The 22,358-nt window shown below is 44.2% G+C and overlaps 2 protein-coding genes across 3 annotated transcripts; both read left to right on the top strand.

Moving 5' to 3' along the window:
• The first annotated feature begins 1,794 nt into the window (after positions 1–1,794).
• On the top strand, positions 1,795–8,373 carry LOC110984006 (crk-like protein). 2 transcript variants are annotated; one of them, XM_087131051.1, is made up of 4 exons: positions 1,795–2,163; positions 4,682–4,807; positions 5,497–5,638; positions 6,314–8,373. In XM_087131051.1, exons 1-4 carry the CDS (start codon positions 2,141–2,143, stop codon positions 6,365–6,367), a joined length of 345 nt encoding a protein of 114 aa, XP_086987177.1. In that variant the 5' UTR covers positions 1,795–2,140; the 3' UTR covers positions 6,368–8,373. The 2 variants fall into 2 exon arrangements, with proteins under 2 accessions (XP_086987177.1, XP_022099463.2); XM_022243771.2 differs by having other exon boundaries at positions 1,803–2,163; positions 4,685–4,807.
• Positions 8,374–8,718: 345 nt separating this feature from the next.
• Positions 8,719–21,821, top strand: LOC110984004 (uncharacterized). Its single transcript, XM_022243770.2, has 12 exons — positions 8,719–10,395; positions 10,740–10,904; positions 13,382–13,453; positions 13,950–14,039; positions 14,558–14,734; positions 15,310–15,441; positions 16,163–16,279; positions 16,801–17,176; positions 17,580–17,863; positions 18,463–18,531; positions 19,019–19,216; positions 19,461–21,821. The coding sequence occupies exons 1-12, from the start codon at positions 10,257–10,259 to the stop codon at positions 19,640–19,642; spliced, it is 2,001 nt and encodes a 666-aa protein (XP_022099462.2). The 5' UTR covers positions 8,719–10,256; the 3' UTR covers positions 19,643–21,821.
• Positions 21,822–22,358: the final 537 nt, after the last annotated feature.

Genomic DNA, 22,358 nt, shown 5'->3' with positions numbered 1-22,358 from the left:
AAATTCGTCCAAGCATGTTGTACCCGGTAACGTTTTCAACATGGTGGCAGCAGTGGCGTAGCCGGGCTGGGGGGACGTGCGCCCACAAATTCCCTGCCCCCCCCCCCTGCAAAAAACGGAGGCCAACAAAAGCTTGCCCCCAAAACCACACCACTGAAACCTGGTGCCCCTCCATTTGCTGGTGCCCCTTTGTACCCCCTCACCTAGTAAAATCATAGCTACGCCACTGGTTGGCGGGTGGAAAAGGTGCATGCAATCATCGAGTTTTACTTGGAGGTCTAATAGCAGAGAATGGAATGAGGATCTCCAACTGATCTCTCTGGAAGGTCAAGAAGTAGAAACATGAGGCGCCATTTCTACGTGATAGACCTGCCGCCTGATCATCCTCAAGGGTGTTACACGATGTTAGGACGACAGTTAATGTCATCAGCACATGCAAAATGTTTAGAGCTTGAACACGACATGTCCTTAAGGAACGTTGGGAAGGCTGTGGTTCTGCTGAACTTTCTGCTCATCGATCCTGAAAGAAAGTTGGAGAAGATTTCGTTACAACTAGCACGATCTGCCTGTCTTGGAAGATACAGCAGTCGATGGTGCCAGCCTAATGCCGAGCAGAGATCAAAGAAGAGTGCATAGCACTTGTTCGTCTATTCGAAGGCCCATTTAAACAAGGCCTTGGGGATCCGGATACTTTGACCTACGGCGCTTCCCCAAACCACAGCCTGCTCATTGGGGAGAGAAAATTCGAAAATTTCGAACATATGTATAAGTCGCTCGGTTATTTTGGCCCTTTTCTAGAGGATGGAAACTTAATTTACTTGGTTGTGACTAAGCATGGGACATAACGATAAGGCTGCATTCTCACTTAAATTCGGCGATCCCATGCAGTTAGAAGCCATATTCGCGGTGGCATCATGCTCCTGTGCAGGTGATACGCGCGCGTATACTTGTGTCTTCGGGCTCACTGATTTGCCAAATGCGCGCTTGCACGAGTGTAATTCAGTTGTGGTCTCTCACTGGGGTTTGTCTACTGGCTATGAAAACCCGCTTCGCGCACCCACTACTGTTCCTGACTGACCCTGCACGTGCAGGATTTTGGGCCAGCGCAGTTGGAACACCCAACTGGCTCACTGTCCCAAAATTCAAACGTTATTTTTGTGAGGTTAGTTTTAACCACGTTTCATGGTTTAAAGGAACCCTTCGCGACGAGTGGAGAAAGAGGTCCACCAGTGTGATCTGCCCTAGTTACCAGGGGGCCATGCGGGGATAGGGTCTACTTCGACACGCTGAGCATATGCCTGTTTCTCGAATGACCTCGCTCTTCTAAATTACCGAACTGCAAAACGGGAAGCCCCTCAAAGTTTCCCTTGTGGAGGCCTGTTGCCCGTTTAACGAAACTGGTTATCACAAGAGCCTGTTAATCAAACTTTGACAGCTGATCATTTCTTATAGATGGTATCGACTGAAAAAAATCCTGCCTTTTTACTGGAAGCTGACAGTGACACCCCTTAAATATCAATGATATTTCACTCGAAAAAAATCACCACGGCAGTTACAAGTGATTTTCCTATAAAAATTTTGCAGAAGGTCCCCGGGAATACACCGAGCGATCAATAAAACATGACCTGGAAATTCTTTTCATTCATTTTTAACACAAAAGGATAGGCCTACCAACAGAGTCATTGTACACACACAACGAGATCCCTTGCCGCACAGGTGCAAATGCGTCGATGATCAATCTTTAATACCGGAATTGCGTTGTAAGCTTTGGACTCGTCAACGAAATGCGATTTACGTGCGACCTAGGCGCGCATAGTGTAACGTATAGGGCACATTATGCACTTGACTCCTGGTGCATAATTTCGCGGATCCATTGTTGCAACGTGCGTGTCTTTGCACACATCAAGCGTAAATAAACAGTTGCTCTTGTTGCGCCCACGTTCAAAACCAACCTGGTGTTCTTTTGCAAGAAAGCTGCTCAAGTTGTTCACCTTTGTGGGCCCAGCGCGATCTGCAGTTTTATTGAATCTTTGCGGTTGTGGAGCAGGGCCTTGGTTACGAGTGGCAGTTGTTTGCCGTTGAGTCTGCATATCAGCTTGGGAGTTTCCATTGAGCAGAAGTTACTACGAACGAAACAAGCATGTCGGGTATAAAGGAGATACCGTGAGTATGTCTTGAGTCTCCATGAAGACCTATACAACAGCTAGGCGAGATTGAATCGTCAGTACATTGTGATTTATACAATGAGTTTGAGGCAGATGCCTAGTGACAAAAAGTAAACACAAGACACCTACAGATCTAGGATAGAGCGTAGCGCTGAAATCTTTATGAGATTATTCATCTTTTTAAATTTCCCAGACACCTCAAAAAGGTTGCTATATTAACCATTAATATCTCTATGTGGTTGTCATCCCTTCCCCGGCCGTTATACAACGGGACAATATGCAATGCCTTTTTGGAGGACAAGTCATCCCTTTTTCCCCTAGGATGTGATCTTTTCAATTTGACAATAGCAACTGCATGGTATGATGAGCGCCATCTGGGGCTTCGTGCGCGTATTATGAAAGGGGTCATTTGCAGATACGCAGATCATCGTAATCAATTTAGATGAACGTCTCTCTTATCCAACATGAGAAATCACAGAACTCGGAAAGATTTGTTGGTTTACATGTCCCAGTTTTCCCTGAAGAACCAGCCATCTGTTTGTGAGAGTTAGATGGCACTAAGTTGAGAGGTCCTCCAAAGACAAACTCATGAACACTCCCTATGCAGTCATGTCTTATACATGTACATGCAGGTTTATGAAGCTAGTAGGCCTCCTGCCAAGATGACGAAGGCAATGTTGTTATTCATTGACTCTTTTTCTGTCTCGTCGTGTTGACCTAAATTCACAGCTCAGTGAACGCGTGTCAGTAAGTTCAAAGGGGAGTGGGGAATGGAATGCGAACCTGAGTGACTACATCTTTTCGTAGTCTGTGGGCTTGGGCTAAACTTGGCGATGTGAGAACTGTGCTTGTTAATATGGAAGGGGGAGTCTACTCATTCCCAGTTGGCCACTCTGAAGTAATGTCGATTTACCATTCGGAAATACAGAATTCGTCATTTTTCTCTACGTTTATTTAAGGACATTCAAAGTGTTTTGAATGTTTGTTTGGAATGCCAAAAATAGCTTAAATGAATTCCTGTTACTTGAATACACTTTTTTTCACAATACGTGTATTTCAAGGTTAAAACTTGCTGTGGATCTAATACAAAACAGCTACCAAGCTCAAAGCGTCCGATTTCATTCCGCTGAATGATGCAGCTTAATTTGAGACGTCAACGCTCAACAAATGACACGTTTTGATATCATATTTGGTATTTATATTGACCTAGTTTGTGCTTGAGCGTGCAAGCTGAAACTGTAAGGTACTTTGACCTGTTGTCTATGATGATATTGTGTCACAGCGGGTCGGAAGTTTGTACCGTTCGTAGGGTCGAAGTATAAACACTGACACAGAGTGCTTCAAGTTGAGTGCACTCGACTAACACTTGTCTTAAAACAGCCTCATGATTCTAACATTCCTGCGCCCCTGTTTGCCACGCCCACCTCTAAAACATGAAAACAGAAGCATGGACATCTTAGGGGATAGTAAGGGGTGCTCCCCCCCGAAAAAGTTTGAACCAGTTGAGACGGGAAAGGAAGAAATGAAAATAAAAAGATGGAAGGGGATCTAAATCACTGATTTGCTGCTGATGATTTACAGATGATGAGTTAGAGCAACCCAAAGGAAAATTGTTTTCTCTGATTTTATCTGTTCAAATAAAAATGGAAGCATCCAAATCGAACGCAGTGTCATTTGTCTTCAGAGCTGAACTATAACAAGCTAAAAAGGTTTTTTCTGTTCATGCCAAGATGCGAGTTCTGAATGTAGATTGCGTCATTCTGAGAAAACAGAGAAACCGAGGGGAACCTTCGCCCTGTGTTTGTAGTGGATAGACCATTGGGCATGTCAAACAGTGCAAGTAGCCATTGTTTGTAGCCACTGCTTGGCATGCTTGGATGCTTCCATATTTACTTGAATAGATAAAATCAGAGAAAACATGTTTTCCTTTGAGTAACTCTTTAACTACATATGTTCCCAATTAATGTTCCTCCAACACTCTACTACGCATCAACGAGGCTGTGTAGTGCTGTAAGCGCTGCAGTGATATGATTCGAAGTTGCGGCTTCACGGTAAACCACTGGACCTACACGGTTGCTGGTGAGGGCTGGTTGATCTGCCTCCATAAACGTGTACGTGGTGTAGCCTTGCCTGTACTTGTGAGAGCAAGTGCTGTGGGATTCACCACGCATGCGCCAAAAATTCATCTAAATGTGCACAAAATGCAGCTTCCTTGCGTTTGCACTCCAAGCACGGCGATATTACATCCTAACCTACCCTGTCCCTTGCCCAACTTCTGTGCCAACTTGAGGCATGCCCCACCGTGTTGACTGAGTTGGGTATGCCCGAAGTTCGCACTGGGCAGATTGTGGTCAGTGTACCGTATTGGGACTGTGTCCGCGACAAGAAAGCTCAAAGCATCCTCCATCCTCTACTCCATCGTACCCGGAGGACGTGTCCAATGAGTTCCCACAACAGTCAAGAAACGAACTTGACCACCGTGAGTATGAATATTCGTGTGTGTGTTTATTTTGAAGCAGGCCTTGGTATTTTGGCAAGGTGGCAAAGGACGTGGCTCACGAGAGACTATCCGGTACAATGTCTGGGACCTTTCTAGTGAGAGACAACGAGACATCGAGAGGGAGCTACGTCGTCTCTGTGAAGTAAGCAAATAAGCAGGGGCCTGACTAGAGCAGTTTGTAGGGAGAGTTGCTTCATGAGCGTCTCAATCTTTGGAACCAAAACAATGGATTATGTGTCCCTGCACATGGACAGTTTGCAAGCTGCAAGCTGTACTGAGCACACAATGAACAGCCATTTTGGTTCCGAAGTCTGACGTAGACATTACTCCCACATGCAGCTTTTGGCGTAACAAGAGCCCTTTTTCGGAGGGGTGGGAATGGGCAGCTGATATGCCTTTCCGCTCAGTCACACAACCTGATGCCTTATCGCAGTTACTAGCGCAGATGGTGTTGTTGCAATAATTTGGGAAACCGATGCTGGAATTCCAGATTGGTAGCAGTGCAGTAACTAGTGGATTCAATATCTTAATTGAACCAAATTTTAAGCACGGAGTGGCGCTGCGGTAATGGGGAGAACACTGAAAGTATCCAAGACATTTAGGATGCCCAGTTAAGGTAATTCACTTCCACAAAGAAGCCCAGAGCATTCCAGACACCTGGATATCACCGAGAGCACCAAGGTAATTCGAAGATGAGCCAATTAACACGCTACTCCGCCAACAAACAGATCTATCTCATAAACAGGCGGCATGTGGAACATTCACTTTGGTTGGTACCCTTTATTCACTATCGATGGCCTTTGTGAACCTTCGTTTTGCGTCGTTTTTCAGTGAAAATGGTATGGTGGTCGACTACGACATCCGGAAGACGGGTCGGACACTTAAGATCAACGACCGCGACTTTGCCGACCTTGCCGCCCTCATCGGCTACTTCCAGAAATACCCCTTGGACACCATCACACTAGACATACCGGTGAGTATTTCATGCAGCAAGCATGATCCTGGGCGTTGGAGTCAAATGAAAAAGCAGTGAGCCAGTTCGGTATTCCAACAGCGCATGCCCAGTGCGAGGCTACTCGTGAACAGGTTTGCGCTCGCGCGATAGCCTGTCCTGTCAGCGTAGCCATATACGCCGACTCGCGGGCGGCTTTGTTCCCGAACGACCCCAGCTTCCCGAAATGCGGGTGTCAAACTGGCTCATTACAACAACAACGAAAAAGGACGACATCCTCTGAGGGTCATTATTTGTACATCAGTACCAATGCCCCAGGGCCTGGTTCGAAACGGTCGACTAGATGGTCCAAACCATCCGTCGTTCGGGAGCTGTTGGTCGACGTGTAGTTAACTATTTTTCGCTCGAATCTGCCCAAAGTTGTTCATCACTTTCATGTTCGGAAGAAGTTCACGCGTCCGGGAGCTGGAGATCGAATTAGATGCACGCATACTCATTCACTTGTTTGTGACGTACTCTCTGAGGAAGTGGGCCGAATTTTTAACTGTTTGTTATTTACCCAAACCTGTAACAGAAAACAGAAACCGTATAATCGGCTCATAATGAAAGTGAAAATACAATGGCTTTGTTCAAAAAATTACTTCTCACAATTTTTCTTCATGTGCTCTTTGTTTGTTATGATTCGTCCGGTATAAGTGCTCAAAGGAAGGCATGGAATCTCCTCCAATCTCACCATCATGGCAGAAATAGTGACGACTGGAAGGAAGACTGGTCCTGTAAAATAATCGGAAGCTGGAGTTTGGACCATCCCATCCGGTTTGTGGAACACGCGGAGTGTGAAAGGGCAAGATAAATAGAAAAGCTGTTTGTTTTCTGTTTGTACAAAGTGCAGGGGATATCTTGGAAAAAAAACTTTTTGAAATGTTGAATTTCTATCTTTCTGTAGTATCATGATTGCTCGTGCCATACGTTCTTGTCATTAAGACTACTGAAAAGAGATTGAACAATTCTTGTCAAAAATATAAGAAAGCCACAGCCACTCTGAAAGTAAGACTTTCTGTGTTTTTCCGATGGTGGCGCCAAATGTATGAATTTTTATGTAGGGTTAAATATTTTTCAACTGCAGTTGCAGAACAAGCAGAGGAGGTACCATCTACCTTGGGATTCCACAAGTACAAGTTGCTTCTAGAATATGACATGAAAGTATTCAGAGTGGCTGTGGCTTTCTCATAGTTTTGACAAGAATTGTTCAATCTCTTTTCAGTAGTATTAGTGACAGTGTGACCGCCATGAACATCATTTAACAACCTATCTGTAAAAGAAGTGATAAACTGGAGCTGTTAAATATTGAAGTAAACCTACCGTTTCAAAAACATGACCAGCTTATGCGAAGAATTCATGTTTAACCTGGAGGAGCTTCTATTCGAAAACATTGTTTACACCTTGAAAGCATTTTAAGCTGAAGTATTCTGAAAAATCAAAGTAATATGTAATACTGACGTCATATGTATTTTTAAGTGATTTATACTTTATACGACCATTTATGTGTATTTGCTGAATGGGCTTGAAAAACGTGACATTTCTTCCCTTTGTATGTAAGACTTGCAGTCAAAATGTACTCAACGGAAGTTTTGACACTGATCTGTATAACATTATTTCCGTTTTGAGGAGCGAGTAACGTCGAACCAGCCCTATGTGTATTTTTTAGTAGACTGTAATAGACAACCAGAATTAGAAGCCATGACTGCGGTGACGCAACGCTCGTGGACAGGTGGTACGCGCGTTACATGCCTCTTTGACCAATAGGATGTCGTGATTTACCAAATGCACGCTTGCGTCAAGCTGAAGAATGTGCGAAGAGTGCGGCGCCACCGCATATGGCGTCTAATCGAATAAGTCTAGATACTCTAGTTGAATGTTGTGTTTAGTTTTTAAATCGTCCATCTCATAAAGATCATGTATTACCGAGATGACATTACTCGGTTGTTCAGAACAGTGATGACTGAAACGTTAAATTTATTGCTGTGTTGTGTCTCTGCGTTACAAAAGTGTTATGATATAGAAAGTGTTATTAGTGATTGCCTACACGGGAAAATGATCACGGTAGTGAGCAAGGAAATTTAAGTACTCATGTACATGCAATAGCCAGCGACCAGAATTAGACGGATCGAGCCTTTACTGCGGGGGCAACCAGTTTGCTGGCAGGTGCTGGGCCCACGCGCGCGCTATTTCTCTGTATCCGGTTCGTGACACCGTCAGACACACGCACGCACCGCGAATTATACGTTCCCATTGGAAGAACAGGCAAGTCGAACGATAACTTACGATTCCACGGTTTCGTGTTAACGCGCAACTATGTGAAGTGGGCGTGTTTAAACTGAAGTGACGTCACACTTACGAACCGGATAAGGATGTCGTCACTTGCCAAACAAGCGCGCTCAAGTAAGAATCTGTGTTTGAGCATGTGGCCCCGCAATAATGGCGTTTTTGTACATGTACGTGCATTAGCAGAAACCTCATTACCATACATACAATTTCAGCTTTCACATTTAATCGTGATAATCTGTGCACCACAGCACGTGACTGCAGCTCATCACGCACTTCTGACAATAAACCATGGGTTTAAATTAATGTGATCGGGGGAATGGGTATACAGTTCCACCGTGATTGCACCGCTAGTGTAAACTGTTATTATTAATGGGTATTTTTGTGCTCTTTCTAGGCTGAAGAAAATCGTTTGACATCTTGTGCCGTAATTAGCTGTCTTGTCTGCTCATTTTGTGCTTGTGCAGTTGGAGTATTGAACAACTTAACGGGAGAGGGAAATCTTTTCATTTCAGTTGCATGCATATGGCTCGTGCTAAAGCCTCCGCTTCAAAGAACTGTGGCCAATTTCATAGAAATGCTAAGCCGAAATTCGCTTAACTTAAGCGTGGAAAACCTTTTAAGAAAACAAAGGTTACCAGCTCAAACGCTATTTATTGTCATGCTAAACAAAACACAGCTGAATTCGATCCACAAACAATATACGCCGCATGGAGTTTGGGCTGGTTACCTGATTTATCCAGCAAGGTTTTCGCGCGCTTAAGCAAATTTTGTGCGTAAGCAGCTCTATGAAATTAGCCCCAGCTGGCCATAAAGGCCGCGCCGCTGACTCGGACTCTCGTGTGAACTACGCGTGGGCTTGCGTGGGACACCACAGTGAAGCAACCCCCAGTTGTCGAAATTCGAAGTGTCGGCACCTGATTTTGACATCAACGGACTTGTGTATGCAATATCGATCAGTCACAGTCTGATCACTTATCACAGAATCTTTAAAGCAAACGGACTGACCCGTAGTGAACTTGAGCCAGTAAATAACGAGGTCTCTTGGTGTTGCCAGGATTATCCATGTAACCAATCACGGGATGAACTCTTCTGACCTCTTCCGGCGGTTGTTAGACCTATATAATTACTTCTTACGACGGCGCTTTGAAACCACGTCCTTTTTATAGGGTTGCGGACTGATAATTGGGCCAAAAAAATATGTAAAGCTGGGCTCAGAAACTGCTTTAGTCATGATCGTTAGCCCGAAATGAGCCCTTTGTCCAGGCACCGTGCAAGCAGGTTGAGTAGTTTTGCCGTTGCCACAAAACCTGAAGCCATTACCTGGGCCGATTCTGATGCAGCCACAGTACAATGCAGGACTGGTGTCTCCCCTTGTCAAGGCAGAGGCACAAAAGGATTTACCTAAGGATGGCGATAGCGTCAGTTCTGTATTCCTTTTACTGAGAAGTCTCTTTTGAGCTACTCTCAAGAGCGAATTGCCTCTTATAGTCACAGTAAATAGACTGTGTGTGTGCTACAGGCGGAAGTCAAACGGTAGGCGTTGAACAAATCAAGTCAAGGACCCTGCATGAGTGGGTTGAACCGATCGCACTAGCGTTTCCCCTTAAGAGGGAGATCCGGCTGTGACAGTCAGCTACTCGAAGTGGATTTCGACATTTTACTATGTGGTCTGGTCATATGACTGAAGATTGCTTTCAAGGTCTGGTGAGTTGATGATGTACTTGGGTCACAATTAAGAGTGTCATTGGCTGTGACCTCTTGCAGAAATCTGCTTATGATATTGCTTTCAAACAACCAGAAACAACCAGAATCATCAGGCTTATGCCCACTTCGAGCGCCCTGAACTATCAAAGGTTCTGACAATGACCTTACGTACGGACGTGCCTTAACTACCGGGTATCCGCACTCAATGCCGGTAACTTTGGGAGCTACGTGTGGGCCGCCACGGTGAGGTAACTGATAAAGATACGTCGCCTGATGCTTACGAAATTACTTCGTCATTTTACGGAAATTTCCGAGTACCCAAGCCGCAAAGCTGTGGGAAACTAATTGGAAATATCGGCCGTGCAAGAGGAAAACCAGAAACGGAAAAACCTTTGGTACAGCGATAGGAAAGTGCGGTGTGGATCATAATTTTAGGTACATACGAAATAATACTTCAGTGGAAGGGCCAACTATGAACTCGATAAAAGGGAGAACTGGTGACTAGTGGGAAGTGTCTTCAAAAAAACTGTGTAACAAAACTCCGGACTGTTAAAAAGAAAAATAAACTTGCCTCTCCTCTGGTCAACTTGCCTCTTCCGTCGTGAAGATGAAGTCCCATATTCTGCAGGTTTCTTCTGTGACTTGCATTTGCCTGCTGGTTATTTTGTTATCCGTCGACGGCAATCCTGTCGAGAAAGCAGAGGGAAATGCTCGCAAAGACCAAGACCCTAAAAGTGGGGACATAGGTGAGAACTTAAGTTATTGCTAGATTTATTCGTGAAGAGAAAACAATGTTGTTTTATTTGTCAGCTTATAAAACATCCCCACCCTGTTACCCCCGAGGCGGTGTGCTGTAACTTCTGGATGGGACTATATATTTGAGGGAACAGCGGAAAATGAAAGCTACGTGTTGATTTTTTCCGAGTGAAGCACAGTGACAGGACAAGAGAAAATGGAAATCTTTGTACCTTACGTACAATGAATAGTGAATTGTCTTTGTAAATATAAAAGTTATTGCAAGGTAGTATTTTAGTCATTCAGGTCATTTTCTTTATTAACCTCTAGGTGTTCTGCGTAATCTCGATTTCAGATTTGTCCAAGCCAGGAACCTGTCCTTCTGAACAAATTGTCTCTAAGCACAGTCTGGCAGTGTGTACCTTGGATTGTCTCTTTGACCTGGAGTGTTCGGGAACCATGCGATGCTGCCCGGACAGTTGCGGTGGGGCGGCTTGTATTGAGACTACGGAAAATGAAGGTAGGTCTATTCACAATCTGGTGCAGGTCTCCTGGCTCTGAGGTGCAATTAAGTTTCTGCCCCCTTCTCTGATTAAACAGGGTGATACGAAGAACAACAAACTTTCATCCGAATCCACTGATGAAAAAAAAGAAGAGAGATTCAATTTCATAATTTGTGCGAAATTTTCCTAAATTTCTGGCAATTGGAATTTGAATACTGTTACGTTCATTACGTTTAAGCCTCTCGAAGTAAAATGATGACAGATTTTCTTTATTAAAGACAATTGTATTTGGGGTTTTTGATCGTGAGTTCTAGTCTCCCTGGATGGGAAATACAAACAGTGTACATGAGACACACTATCCCATGTCCAATGTACAGTCCGTCGAATTGTTATGGATTGTTATCTTACGTGGATGAATCTAGTGGCACCGTCCTTGACAAAGCGGCAGAGTGGAAGTATGGAAGGAAAAACTTATGGTGGAAGTAACAGAGAGATGGCAATTTTATTTCGGGTTTTTTTTTTGTGGCTGAACCCGGAACCAGCAGTGCCTTCCCGTTTCCTGTTATTGTTGGAAATGGGTCGACCACGAAGCATTAAAGATGAGATCCCTTTTAAACTGGAAGTTAAAGGAGTGGTCACGTATGTTGTGTGTAGTCAAATCACATTGGCACCACCAGTTGTAATACGCCCCTTTTACGATGGTGGCAATTACACTTGAAATACAGCTTATGACCGCAATCGAAGATGACTATTGAGGAATTTGGTGTAGGGGGTGCTTTCACGTTTATCATGTGGCAGAAAGCACAGTCAGCCTGAGTCAAGTCAGTTTTTAAAAATTTAGAAGCCATCACTGCGGGGCCGGGCCATCCTGTCGGCGCACATGGACAGTATACGCGTGCGTCACAATCCTCTACAACCTATCCGGTCCGTAAGTGTAACGTCATTTCAGTTTAAACCACGCCCACTGCACACGTGTACTGCACATAGGGTTACATGCATTGATCGCCGTATATGTGGAACCATGGAACCGAAAGTTAACGTGCAAGGCTTCTGCGATCGTCCAATGGGAGCCCGCGAATCGTGGCGCATCCGTCTTTGTGACGAAGTCACTTACGCACCGGATAAGGTGTCTAGACGTACGTGCCACAAAGCGCGAACACGCTCAAGTTGTGTGTGAGTGCATCTCATCGGATTCGTTTTTACTCACGAGGATCTCTCCGTCCTGTGCCAATTAACTACGTCATTTTTGTACTAGTTTATTCATGCATTAACCAACTCGATGTTTAATTGGGAAATATCGAGATAGAAGACGACCATAGAGAAATGTTAGGATGTTTGACAGATGGGAAAAATAGCTTGGTGATGAACCAGCTTGGAGTTACATAACCTATGGGTCTGCCGTCACAGGCGCAATGTGATTTTTTAATATGACAGTGGTCGGACAAAATTAATGACAAAAACCCAACAGAAATAATAATGTGTCGCTTTGACAAGGTTTAAGATGACCTTAAAAAAACTCTAGGTTTACTCGAATTAATAAATGTTTCTAAACCAAGGCAAGAAAAGTACTTTTAAAGCAATGATAAAATAACGACTAAATTGCATTCAATATCAATCGAAAATGGAGAACAACATAAAAAGCCATAAATATGCCATTCTGAATAAAACACACTGCAGATGTAGGCTTCATCAATATCTTGTCTATCGACCTATGCATATTGTGTCACCCCCCCACCTTTCCTGATCCCTACCCCCCCCCATTTCTGGCACAAATTTACACTACTGCAGCCCGGAACCCTTCGTATTAGAACACCCCCCCCCCAAAAAAAAGCTGAAAATTTCGGATAAATTTCATGCAAAAATCAACAACGGGAAGCATGCTATAAAATAATAAAGCTCAACAAAATGAAGCGAAGCAATGAAGATACATGCAATACGACCTTGTACATTTTAACTTACAGAGAGCTCGAGAGTGTCACGCCGAAAAGTCTCTGGTCTGGGCCGATTTGAGGAAAGGCGTAGCACAGCAATGTTGAAACACAGGTCTCTTTGACACATTATGGTCGTCGTGGTGGCGGGCATGCATGCAGTGTGCTTAGCCGGTAGCTTGAGGTAGCCCTCTGTCTCTTAGCTTTCACTCCGTCCCAGCTAGCACCGGGTCCACGTCCACTGTACTCGCACAAGCCAAGTATACCCCACCGTGTCAGTCTCGTACTCGATGAATCTTGGCATTCTACGCCTTATATACCCACTATTTCACAAAGAGAGCTAAACAAAAGACATACCAAAGAGCTTAAAAACAGATTTGTGCGAGCATCCATTCAAAAGACTATGCGTAGGCCTACTATTCAGGCGTATCGGCAGTCATATTCAATCGCATTCTTTTAAAATTGGACGGGGCGCATGCTGACAAGAACTGCAAGTTGAAAATAAAAGTCTTATTCACTAATAAACAAACACTGACCCTTAATACTAAACTTACTTTCTCTTCCAGATAAATCCAGCACAATTCAGCCAGCAACAGAGACGACCACCAGCCCTGCCAGAGCCAGCAGTGAAAGTGCAGGTGATTGTAATATCCTGCGTATTTGAGATGGAAAATGCACACGACCAAATAGTTGGACACTCTTTTGTGAACCAAAGCAAATTGTTCCAGCGGGTTAACTTCAAAACTTTCTTTGAATAGTCCTCGACATGTTTCCTTTTTCTTCGTGTTTCTTTTTTGGGCGGGTGGGTTCTCCGTACTAACTCGAGGATCCTAGTCTCCTCGTGGTTCACAAACAAAGCCCTAAACCTTAATGGCTACCTGTTTTAAATGCTCTTTATCTGTGCGGTTCGCAGACAACACTAAGCCTGAATCAACAGTCTCTGCTACCATCAGGACAAGAACCAAAGAAGCTACGGCCTCCTCTACATCAGACAGTACTCCTTTTAAGTCACCGCAACAAAACTCCCAAATTTCACTGCCAACTCGAGGATCCTAGTCTCCTCGTCGCTCACACGCAGAGCTTTAGACCTAACAGCGCCCTGTTTTAAATGCTTTTTATCTGTACGGTTCACAGATAGCACTAAGCCTGAACCAACAGTCTCTGCTACGATCAGGACAAGAACCACAGAAGCTACAGCCTCCTCTGACAACAATGCAGAGTCAGGTAGGCCTTCGTTTGAAAACTATTTCAGCATCCTTCCAAGATGCTGTCTACCGAGAGAAATCTAGGCCCACATGACATTATTATCTGAACGACTGTAGGCTTATACAACCTGATCAGATTAAGTACCGGTAACAGGTTTGCTGTAGCACCATGCGAAAATACCTCTTTCGTATGCGTGGTTTTGAAAAGGGTACTCAACGTTTCAGACTCTGTCCTTCGTCTGGACACAGACAGTATGCTCTGTCCTTCGTCTGGACACAACCTTTTCAGACCTAATCATACTCACAAGATAGATATTTCCGCACACCACAAACTTCTTTCTTAACTTTCCACCTTCACCGTGAAAAAAAAACAAATCTCCATGCAGCTGATCAAAATCTTAGTTATGACAAGTCGGAGGGTCTCTTTGTTGGCGTGTGTATGACCACAAACAAGCCTCTCCTCCTCCAGAGCACAGAGGGTGCATAAGTTTTCCGACAGGCGACATTAAATGTGATACCGAATTGTCTCTTCAACAGATTTACACCTTGACGGGGATGCGGTTGTCAACGTATCAGTCGTTGTCGGCAAGGACTTGGTTCTCCACTGCAACATCTCCACGACCGGGAGTGAGCCGCTGCTGTTCTTCTGGATGGTGCAGACGGACGGTGGCTATCTCTCGTGGTCAGATGTGACCTCGACCGATAACAAGCGAGGTGAGCCCGACTTGGAAGCACGAAGCCGTGTCCGAATCACTTGGCTACGACTCGAAATCACACACAAGTTTACGGTAGTGGCTGTAGCCACTTCCAATAGGGTCGTGTGTGATTTCAAAACGCAGCCAAGTAATTCGGGCAAAGCCTGATCACGATTGCAGGCTTTTGAGGCCCGGAACACGAACTGCATAATCTATACCAGCGTTGCAAACAGTTGTGAAGGTCTCGAAGTTTTTATTACGTGTCATTTGAACTATGAAGAGTTCGTTGACGGTTTGTACAAGCCTCTGAAAGCAAATGACAAAGTTCAGGATCTTTCCTCTTCCTCCACACGCTTTTAATATTTTGTCTGTTCATACCGGCCTACTGTTCACGATCTCGAACAAGACAGTTGTGACACCAAGCCAATAAGACAGGCTGGGGTACACTTTGTTATAACCTAGAAGTTTACTGGTCACAGCCAGTTGTATTTATAAGGTGAATATCTCTTCAAATATAAAAACACTGGGGAATACGACACAGTATGTTCAAAAAAGTCGATGACATTTTGAAATTCTCATCATTTCCTCATCCAGTGTCTCACGGAGGAGCTTGGTTGGAGATTGTCGGAGCGACGCTACAAGATTCCCAGAGCTTTGTCTGCTTTGGGGGTCATTCGATTGGTTACCTGACGCAAACCTACATGGTGACTGTGACAGAGAAACCAGGTATAAATATAATTATTAAGTTTCAAAATATGTCCTACAGTGTAGTACAGAACAACATTATAAATTGGTTCCATAGTGTAGTTTAGTACGGGAGCGACAGTATAAATTGGTTCCTTAGTGTAGGTTAGTACAGAACAACCGTATAAATTGGTTCCACGGTGTAGTTTAGCACGGAAGTGACAGTATATAAATTGGTTCCTTAGTGTAGGTTAGTACAGAACAACCGTATAAATTGGTTCCACAGTGTAGTTTAGCACGGGAGCGACAGTATATAAATTGGTTCCTTAGTGTAGGTTAGTACAGAACAACCTCAAATAGTAGTAATGAGAACAGGACAATTTCATGGTGCTGCCGAGTGCATAAGCAAAGGATAGTTTACCAAACGAATTATCATCCAGTATTCAAGTGCTTTGGGGAAATATACATTTCTTGTGACTTTCTCTCGGCTTACCCAGGATGCAACAAAATGGTAAGTTACATTAATAGCCTCGCAGATTCCTGGAATTCGGGACAACGTGCAGAGCTACATTGGATTAGACCCAGTCGAGCTTTTGCTTGTGAGATGGATACATCAATAAACCTGAACATCCGCTTCAACTAGTGAATGAAAAGTTAAGTTCGGCATTCGAGAACCAAAGGTGGTTAAGGTTGTTGAATCTGAGATTGGAACCTGAGACCAAATGATCTAGGACTGAATTCTGGCGCTCTTTCTGTTCTTCAGAGACCAGTCAAGGGAGTCCACCGGACAGCTGTGCCAACCACGCCTGCATGAATGGAGGCTCGTGCATCGAGGAGGAGGACCACACCTACCACTGCGTGTGTCCAGATGGATATCAAGGTTCGTGATTGAACTGTGGAAGATCATAGCCTTTTGGCGTTTTAGTTGTGACGGATTTGAGGGATGGTTCCAACTTTGCTGCAGACACTTATAAATCAGTCACAAACATTACAGTATAAGAGCCTGGCTTTCAGAAGACATTCCTAAACCAAATAGGAAATATGGAAAAATCGCAGATTTGTTAACGTACATAAACACAGTTACTTGCGCGCGCAAGGTGTATACTATCGTTTACTGTACGATTACAGTACAAAGTGGAATAGCATATCACGAGTCACTCTAAAAGACGAGGAATGAATAAACTTCAGTTGCTTAGGAAGAACTAAGGAGACTTATGCCATGCAGTGTGTTCAATACCACGAACAGTAATTATCACGAATTTAAACGAAATTAAGTTACACATCGTCGTATCAGTTAAGACTTGGCCTGACTTCCTAGATTCTGTCAAAAAAAGAGCAAATGTGTTCCTCGAAATATTTGTGCTAGATATTATTTTGCGCTCTCTTTAAACTCACTAACAGGAGAGGGCTGCACTGAGGTACTGAACCCCTGCGGGCAACATCCCAACATCTGCCAAAATGGTGCTACGTGTGTGCCCGCCGACAGCCATTTCTCTTGCAAGTGTGCGCCCGACTGGGAGGGTGTACTTTGCCAAGACAGGGTAAGCGCGTGTCGCAGCTCCCCTTGCCTCAACGGCGGAGAGTGCGTTGATTTGGTCGACACCTTCCGGTGTGTTTGCCCTCCCAAATTTTCGGGACTCCGCTGCAAGGAGAAGCGGCCCGTGACGACGGAGACGAGTAGAGAAGAGACTACTCTGCCTCCTACCACAGTGCCGATGTCCGATGCCTGCTACTTGCCACTGGATATGGGCACCTGTTCGAGAAAGGAAACTAAATGGTGAGAGTAGAAAATATGTCTCATAATATCAGAAAAAATTTTAGACTAGAAGGAGAAAACGAAATCAGGCAATAATTTAAAGTCAACTGTAATTAACGGGGAAGAGTTTTTACAGCAAATTCATAGGCCAGTGTAGAGATTGTTTGTCCGCAGGAAATTTTTGTAGGGAATTAAGCAGTTTTGTGAAAATTGCTGTATTTGGGGCTTAACTTGGTTCCAGTCTGTTATTGTTTGATCTCGTGGAAATCAAATGACAAAAGAAGGCCATACAATGCAACTGAATACTGCCGCCCTTGAGTCACATTTGCACAGTAAGTAGAATTGACCTGGTCTAATTCTGACAGTTCTATCATTTTCGGACAAGACACGAAGCTTTCACTTCGCAATGTTTACACCGTGACAGGTACTACGACACGGAGACGGAGCAATGCCGGCCTTTCGTCTACAACGGCTGCCGGGGTAACGCAAACCGATTCTCGAGCTACGACAACTGCCACTGGGAGTGTCCCCGGCTCCCGGCCGACCCTTGCGCCCATCCCATCGTCACAGGACGATGCAAAGCCATGATTCCCAGATGGGCGTACAGCGCTGAGAGCCGTACCTGTGTGGAGTTCGTGTACGGTGGTTGCCTGCCAACGGGGAACAACTTCCTGACACGGGAGCAGTGTGCTCAGACATGCGTGTCAGGTATATAGACCTTTCTTTTCTGTACAAACACTGCATGACCGCCATTCTGTACTGGTGGCCAAATTTTCAGCCATTTAACACAGTCTTGTATTCAAATCCATCACAAGCCCCTGTAAGTCCATCACAAGTCCATCACAATGAGTCTTAGCCAATTCACAAGCTATTCAAATGAGCTGTGACAAAACCATTTTTTTTGTCATTGTTCACCCTGTTACTTGTGACTGGCCTTGTGAAGGGATTTGTGACTGGACTTGTGAAAGGACTTGTGATGGACTTGAATACAACACTGGTGTAACGACAGCGTTTGTCTCAAATTGCGTATCTGTTCCGTAAATTATGTAGACTGAGGCATTTTGCAGACAGAATGTAGCAGAGTCAAAAATATCAACACAAACATGAGAATAAAGGTAGAATGTCCGTACAAAATCAAGGAACTAGACGGTCTCGATGTGCATATTGCAGAATCACAACATCCACCGACAGGAAGAATCCTATATTCCGTGAATGGCTGAAATTTTAACAGTTCTGATCTCTACGTATTTCGTGGCTAATATCTCCCTTTTTCTTCGGTGACATATGATTAAATTATTATTATGCAGATACCCCACAGCAGTGTGAAGTGTGCGATCCACCAAGCCTTGCAATGGCCTACTGTAATAGTGACTTTGGTAAGAACTTTAAAAATTTACAGAATTTATTCGGTATTTTAGAACATAGCGATAATAGCACACACAAGCATGGGAGACAAGATTTTTTTTCACTTCTGGACTCGTTCCTTGTCTTCTTTTATAATCCCAGAATAGAATGAAAGGGTCAGGAATCAGCCTCCTTGGCTCTCCTGAATCAAAACCCCACCTTCCGTCCCTGTACGGGTTCATCGCTGAAAATAGCCTGAGAGGCTGTTTTCGTTTAGGTTAACGAATGCACAAGAGATTTACTCCAGCCTGTCTCAGTGATCCAAAGCTATTGGCCTCTGAGGACAAGCTGTAACCTATGTAACTTGGCTTCAAATAGGAATAGGCCTCCTATCTCACACACCTATGAAAGCCACAGCCGCTAACGGTTGCATTTCGACAGAATCGCGTGCCTTTTGATTAAGCCACAGCCAGGTTGAACGCGGCTTCATACTCAGCTTTGTGTGTTCTGATTTCAAAGTGATCACTGGCATCGTCCGTCGACAGTTGTTTGCCGATGGTACACTAAAGACTGTCGTCTTGGAACTGACCAGGCGTTACAAAGGACACAATTTAACACTCCGGCGGTCCAAATTCCTCGACGAGCCGATTTTCATCGTCAAGAGTCGATCCCAAGAATCGGATACGTGCCGTAACGACTGTTTCAAAGACCTGGAGGGTAAGATCTGCTGATGACATCACATACAGTCAGTGACATCTCAAAGAAACGACCGCACATTGAGCTCAAACCGCTTCTCCATTTTCAGAAAAATCTATGAACTAAAACTGGCAGAAATTAAAGTACACTTGCTGAGAACATCAATACAGCAATTGCAAATTATCTGTCACCTGCCATATCAGTTTAACATGAATTCCATACTTTTGAAATTGATTCCTCTTTGTCCTAACTTTGTTCCCTCCAGACGGCAAGGAATATATTCTGACCGGAACCCTGTCGAGAGAGGGCGGTAGCACTACCGCCCACCTCACCAGCAGGAGCTACGTCAAGCCCGTTGTCGGCAGAAGGCTGACCAAATTAGAAATGATCAAGAATGACAGAGCTTTCAATAGAAGATGCTCGCGCCGACTGGAAACCCCACTGTAGGGAGCTGACAGTAAAAGTTTCCTACAACTATAAAAGAAGTGATTTCCTTTACTCAACGTGGGGATCCCGGAAGTTGTTTTTTTGTACGGAGCGCTTACATGCCAGATAGGATTGCTTGAAGGGTTGGTTTTAAGGTTGAAGTGTGTGGTATAATTTTTAATTTAAATCACTTGTAATTAGTTTGTAGATTGCCTTAGGGGTAAAATCCAGCCGCATGAAACGAGCCAAATCGGTACTCCAACAGCACATGCTCAAAGGAAGTGCGCCCGAGGTCATTTCAGCGCGATCCTACGCGGACTCGCGCACGCGCTTTATTCGCCAATGGCCTAGCTTTTTTGAAACACCGATCTGGCTCGAGCAGGGACACGTTTTAAACACCGCTTCCAGTCCGGCAATAGTTCTGATATTTTGTATCTGGCCAGTTCCATCTCTCTGTAATGGCTACTTAACAGACTGATGTTTTAAAAAGGTCAACAGTTCACTGATTGTAGGGCCTACCCTTAAATTCGCACTTGTTACTTCACCGTGGCTGTACAGGTACACAAATGCTGCCATTATTTTCCCAATTTAAGACGGAAGTGTTAAATGATGAATCATTATCATTTGTGCAAATTAGTATGCATAAATGTGGTCGACACGGTAGACAAATGTAGAGAATGTAGTTGCTTCTTTGTGCATGTCGTGTGCGCATAATTATAAAGGCCTGCAAGTTGTGGTCTTCTTGTTAATCTTGATGGTACTGTATTTTTTAATGTAATCATAGAGATAATTAGACAATCCACCTATTTTCCAGCAACAGAGGCTCCATTGTTGGGAACTGCTGGTTCACAAACGATTATGAAATGCACGCCTTACGGTCGCATGGCTACCAGCAAACTAAATATATCATTCCCACCAAAATGCCTCTTTTTAACCGATGAGGGGGTGCTTCTGCTCAAGGCGGATAAAACATAACTATGGGTCTATCAAAGTTTCCTTCAGCGTTGTTGTTGTGTATCGTGTTCTGCCCTTTCTTGTCATGGCCAGAACTGTTGTACTGTCATAGCTGCACGCGCAAATAATAAACCACAATAAAGCAAGTGCTACCCGTAAGAATGTTTCACTGCAATCAGGAGGCCTTCACATTATGTACAGAGCGATTAAAAATAATGAAAAAAGTGTTGCCTTTGATCGTGTTGGTTCAAATGTTTGGATAGATGAAAAGTGATTTTCGATGTGCTTGTTATGTTTCAATTAAGGAGTAATCTAGAGCTATTTTGTTCATAAAATGGAACCGGGGGCAAATCTGTCGTTCCCCTGTTCAGCAATTGCCTGCAAGAGTCGACAAAATGTATACTGGTCCAACAATTATTGCCTTGGCAAAGACGCTGTTACTTGACGCAGAATTTACAACAGTAAACATTAAGGCCAAAGTAACGAACGAGTTCCAGGGTGTTTTCTACCTGATATAACTATGTCTCAGCGGCGTAAATGGGACACCATATGTTGACTTTCGGCACGTGTTGACTCTGACTATACAACGCACTGCGCTGATGCAGTGACAGCAGTAATGTGACCAGCCAATCAAACAACCAAATCGGAACCATGTACAAGTCGCCTGTCAGTTGCGCGTGTCCCTGCCATGGCAACAGCTCGTCCACGTGCCGCGACCGTGTGCCACCTGTTGTTCCCGCGTCTCTGGTTTCGCGGTTGCTGAATGGTGAAAATTGCTATCCCAAAATCATGGCCCTAAAGATGCCGAGGATGGCTTGATGATGGCTTTATAATGATGGCTTAATGACGCGCCCTACCCCTGCCCCTTTTCTGCATTGTCGTCTGCTCTTCAAAACATGTTATAGATTCGTTGGATTCATTTGAGGCCTTTGTTTGTTTTGTGGGTTATGGATTTTTTTCCAAAGGGGCGGTTGTTCAGTGGCGTTAATTGGAGGGAACTTTTCTTGGGGGCACCTGTGGTGTATCCAGTTTTGAAAGATTTCCATAAAATGACGCATTAATTTTTCCCGACAGTGACTACAGGCCATCTCAAAACAATGAAATTGAGCATTAAAATGTTGAAGAATTAGCGCAGATTTTTTTAGACCAGTCTCATAGTGTTTGTGTGCAGGGTGTCAAGCGGCATCCATGTGTGCAATTCTTTCGTGTATTTTTTGTTTTCAAAATGACACCAAAGGCAAATGAACTGCAGCTTGTACATAATTATTAGTGTGTTCCTTTTGAGATTTCAAATAGGGGGACTCAGAAGGGGTGCCGGGGGGGTGTGACGAGAGGCACGTGCCGCCGCCCTTAGTCGTGACTAGCCCAACCATGCAAGTAACACTTGTCCAACTCCCTCTCTTTCCGAACTGAAAAACTATCACTTGGGGAATGATAGACTGCACTGCATCCGCATAGCAAGCAGATGTTCGGCCAACGTCACTCAACCTAACATTTGCCCAGTACAGAGCACTCTAATATTGCCAACAACTTGTATGGGCGGCCAAAGTTTCCGGAAATATCACCTCTTGGTTCGTTTTCGATTTTACCTCAAATTCGTTCAGTATGGACATTTGTCTCATAGGGTTGTATTTTCATTCAGTTTTTAGTAGTAAGCGTTTATTAGTGTACGCATTTGGTAATTCTAAGTGTTGTAATAGCTGCGTGGGGTATTTAACAGTTTGTGAATAATTTTTCCACTTTTGTACTGGTGGCCAGCCATAGTTGTAGCAACCACTTGAAG

This window comes from Acanthaster planci, linkage group LG21 (genome assembly GCF_054643075.1).
Source record: "Acanthaster planci isolate LZ-2023a linkage group LG21, COTS_SCS, whole genome shotgun sequence".
NCBI lineage: Eukaryota > Metazoa > Echinodermata > Asteroidea > Valvatida > Acanthasteridae > Acanthaster > Acanthaster planci.
This window is presented reverse-complemented; position numbering and strand designations above follow the sequence as displayed.

Coding starts and splice junctions, on each gene's coding strand:
- LOC110984006 (XM_087131051.1), top strand. CDS start 2,141: ATGTCGGGTATAAAGGAGATACC. Junction 4,808..5,496: donor AGCTACGTCGTCTCTGTGAA/GTAAGCAAATAA, acceptor GTCGTTTTTCAG/TGAAAATGGTATGGTGGTCG. Junction 5,639..6,313: donor CCATCACACTAGACATACCG/GTGAGTATTTCA, acceptor GTCCGGTATAAG/TGCTCAAAGGAAGGCATGGA.
- LOC110984004 (XM_022243770.2), top strand. CDS start 10,257: ATGAAGTCCCATATTCTGCAGGTTTCTTCTGTGACTTGCATTTGCCTG. Junction 13,454..13,949: donor AGCCAGCAGTGAAAGTGCAG/GTGATTGTAATA, acceptor TACGGTTCACAG/ATAGCACTAAGCCTGAACCA. Junction 17,177..17,579: donor TCGAGAAAGGAAACTAAATG/GTGAGAGTAGAA, acceptor ACACCGTGACAG/GTACTACGACACGGAGACGG.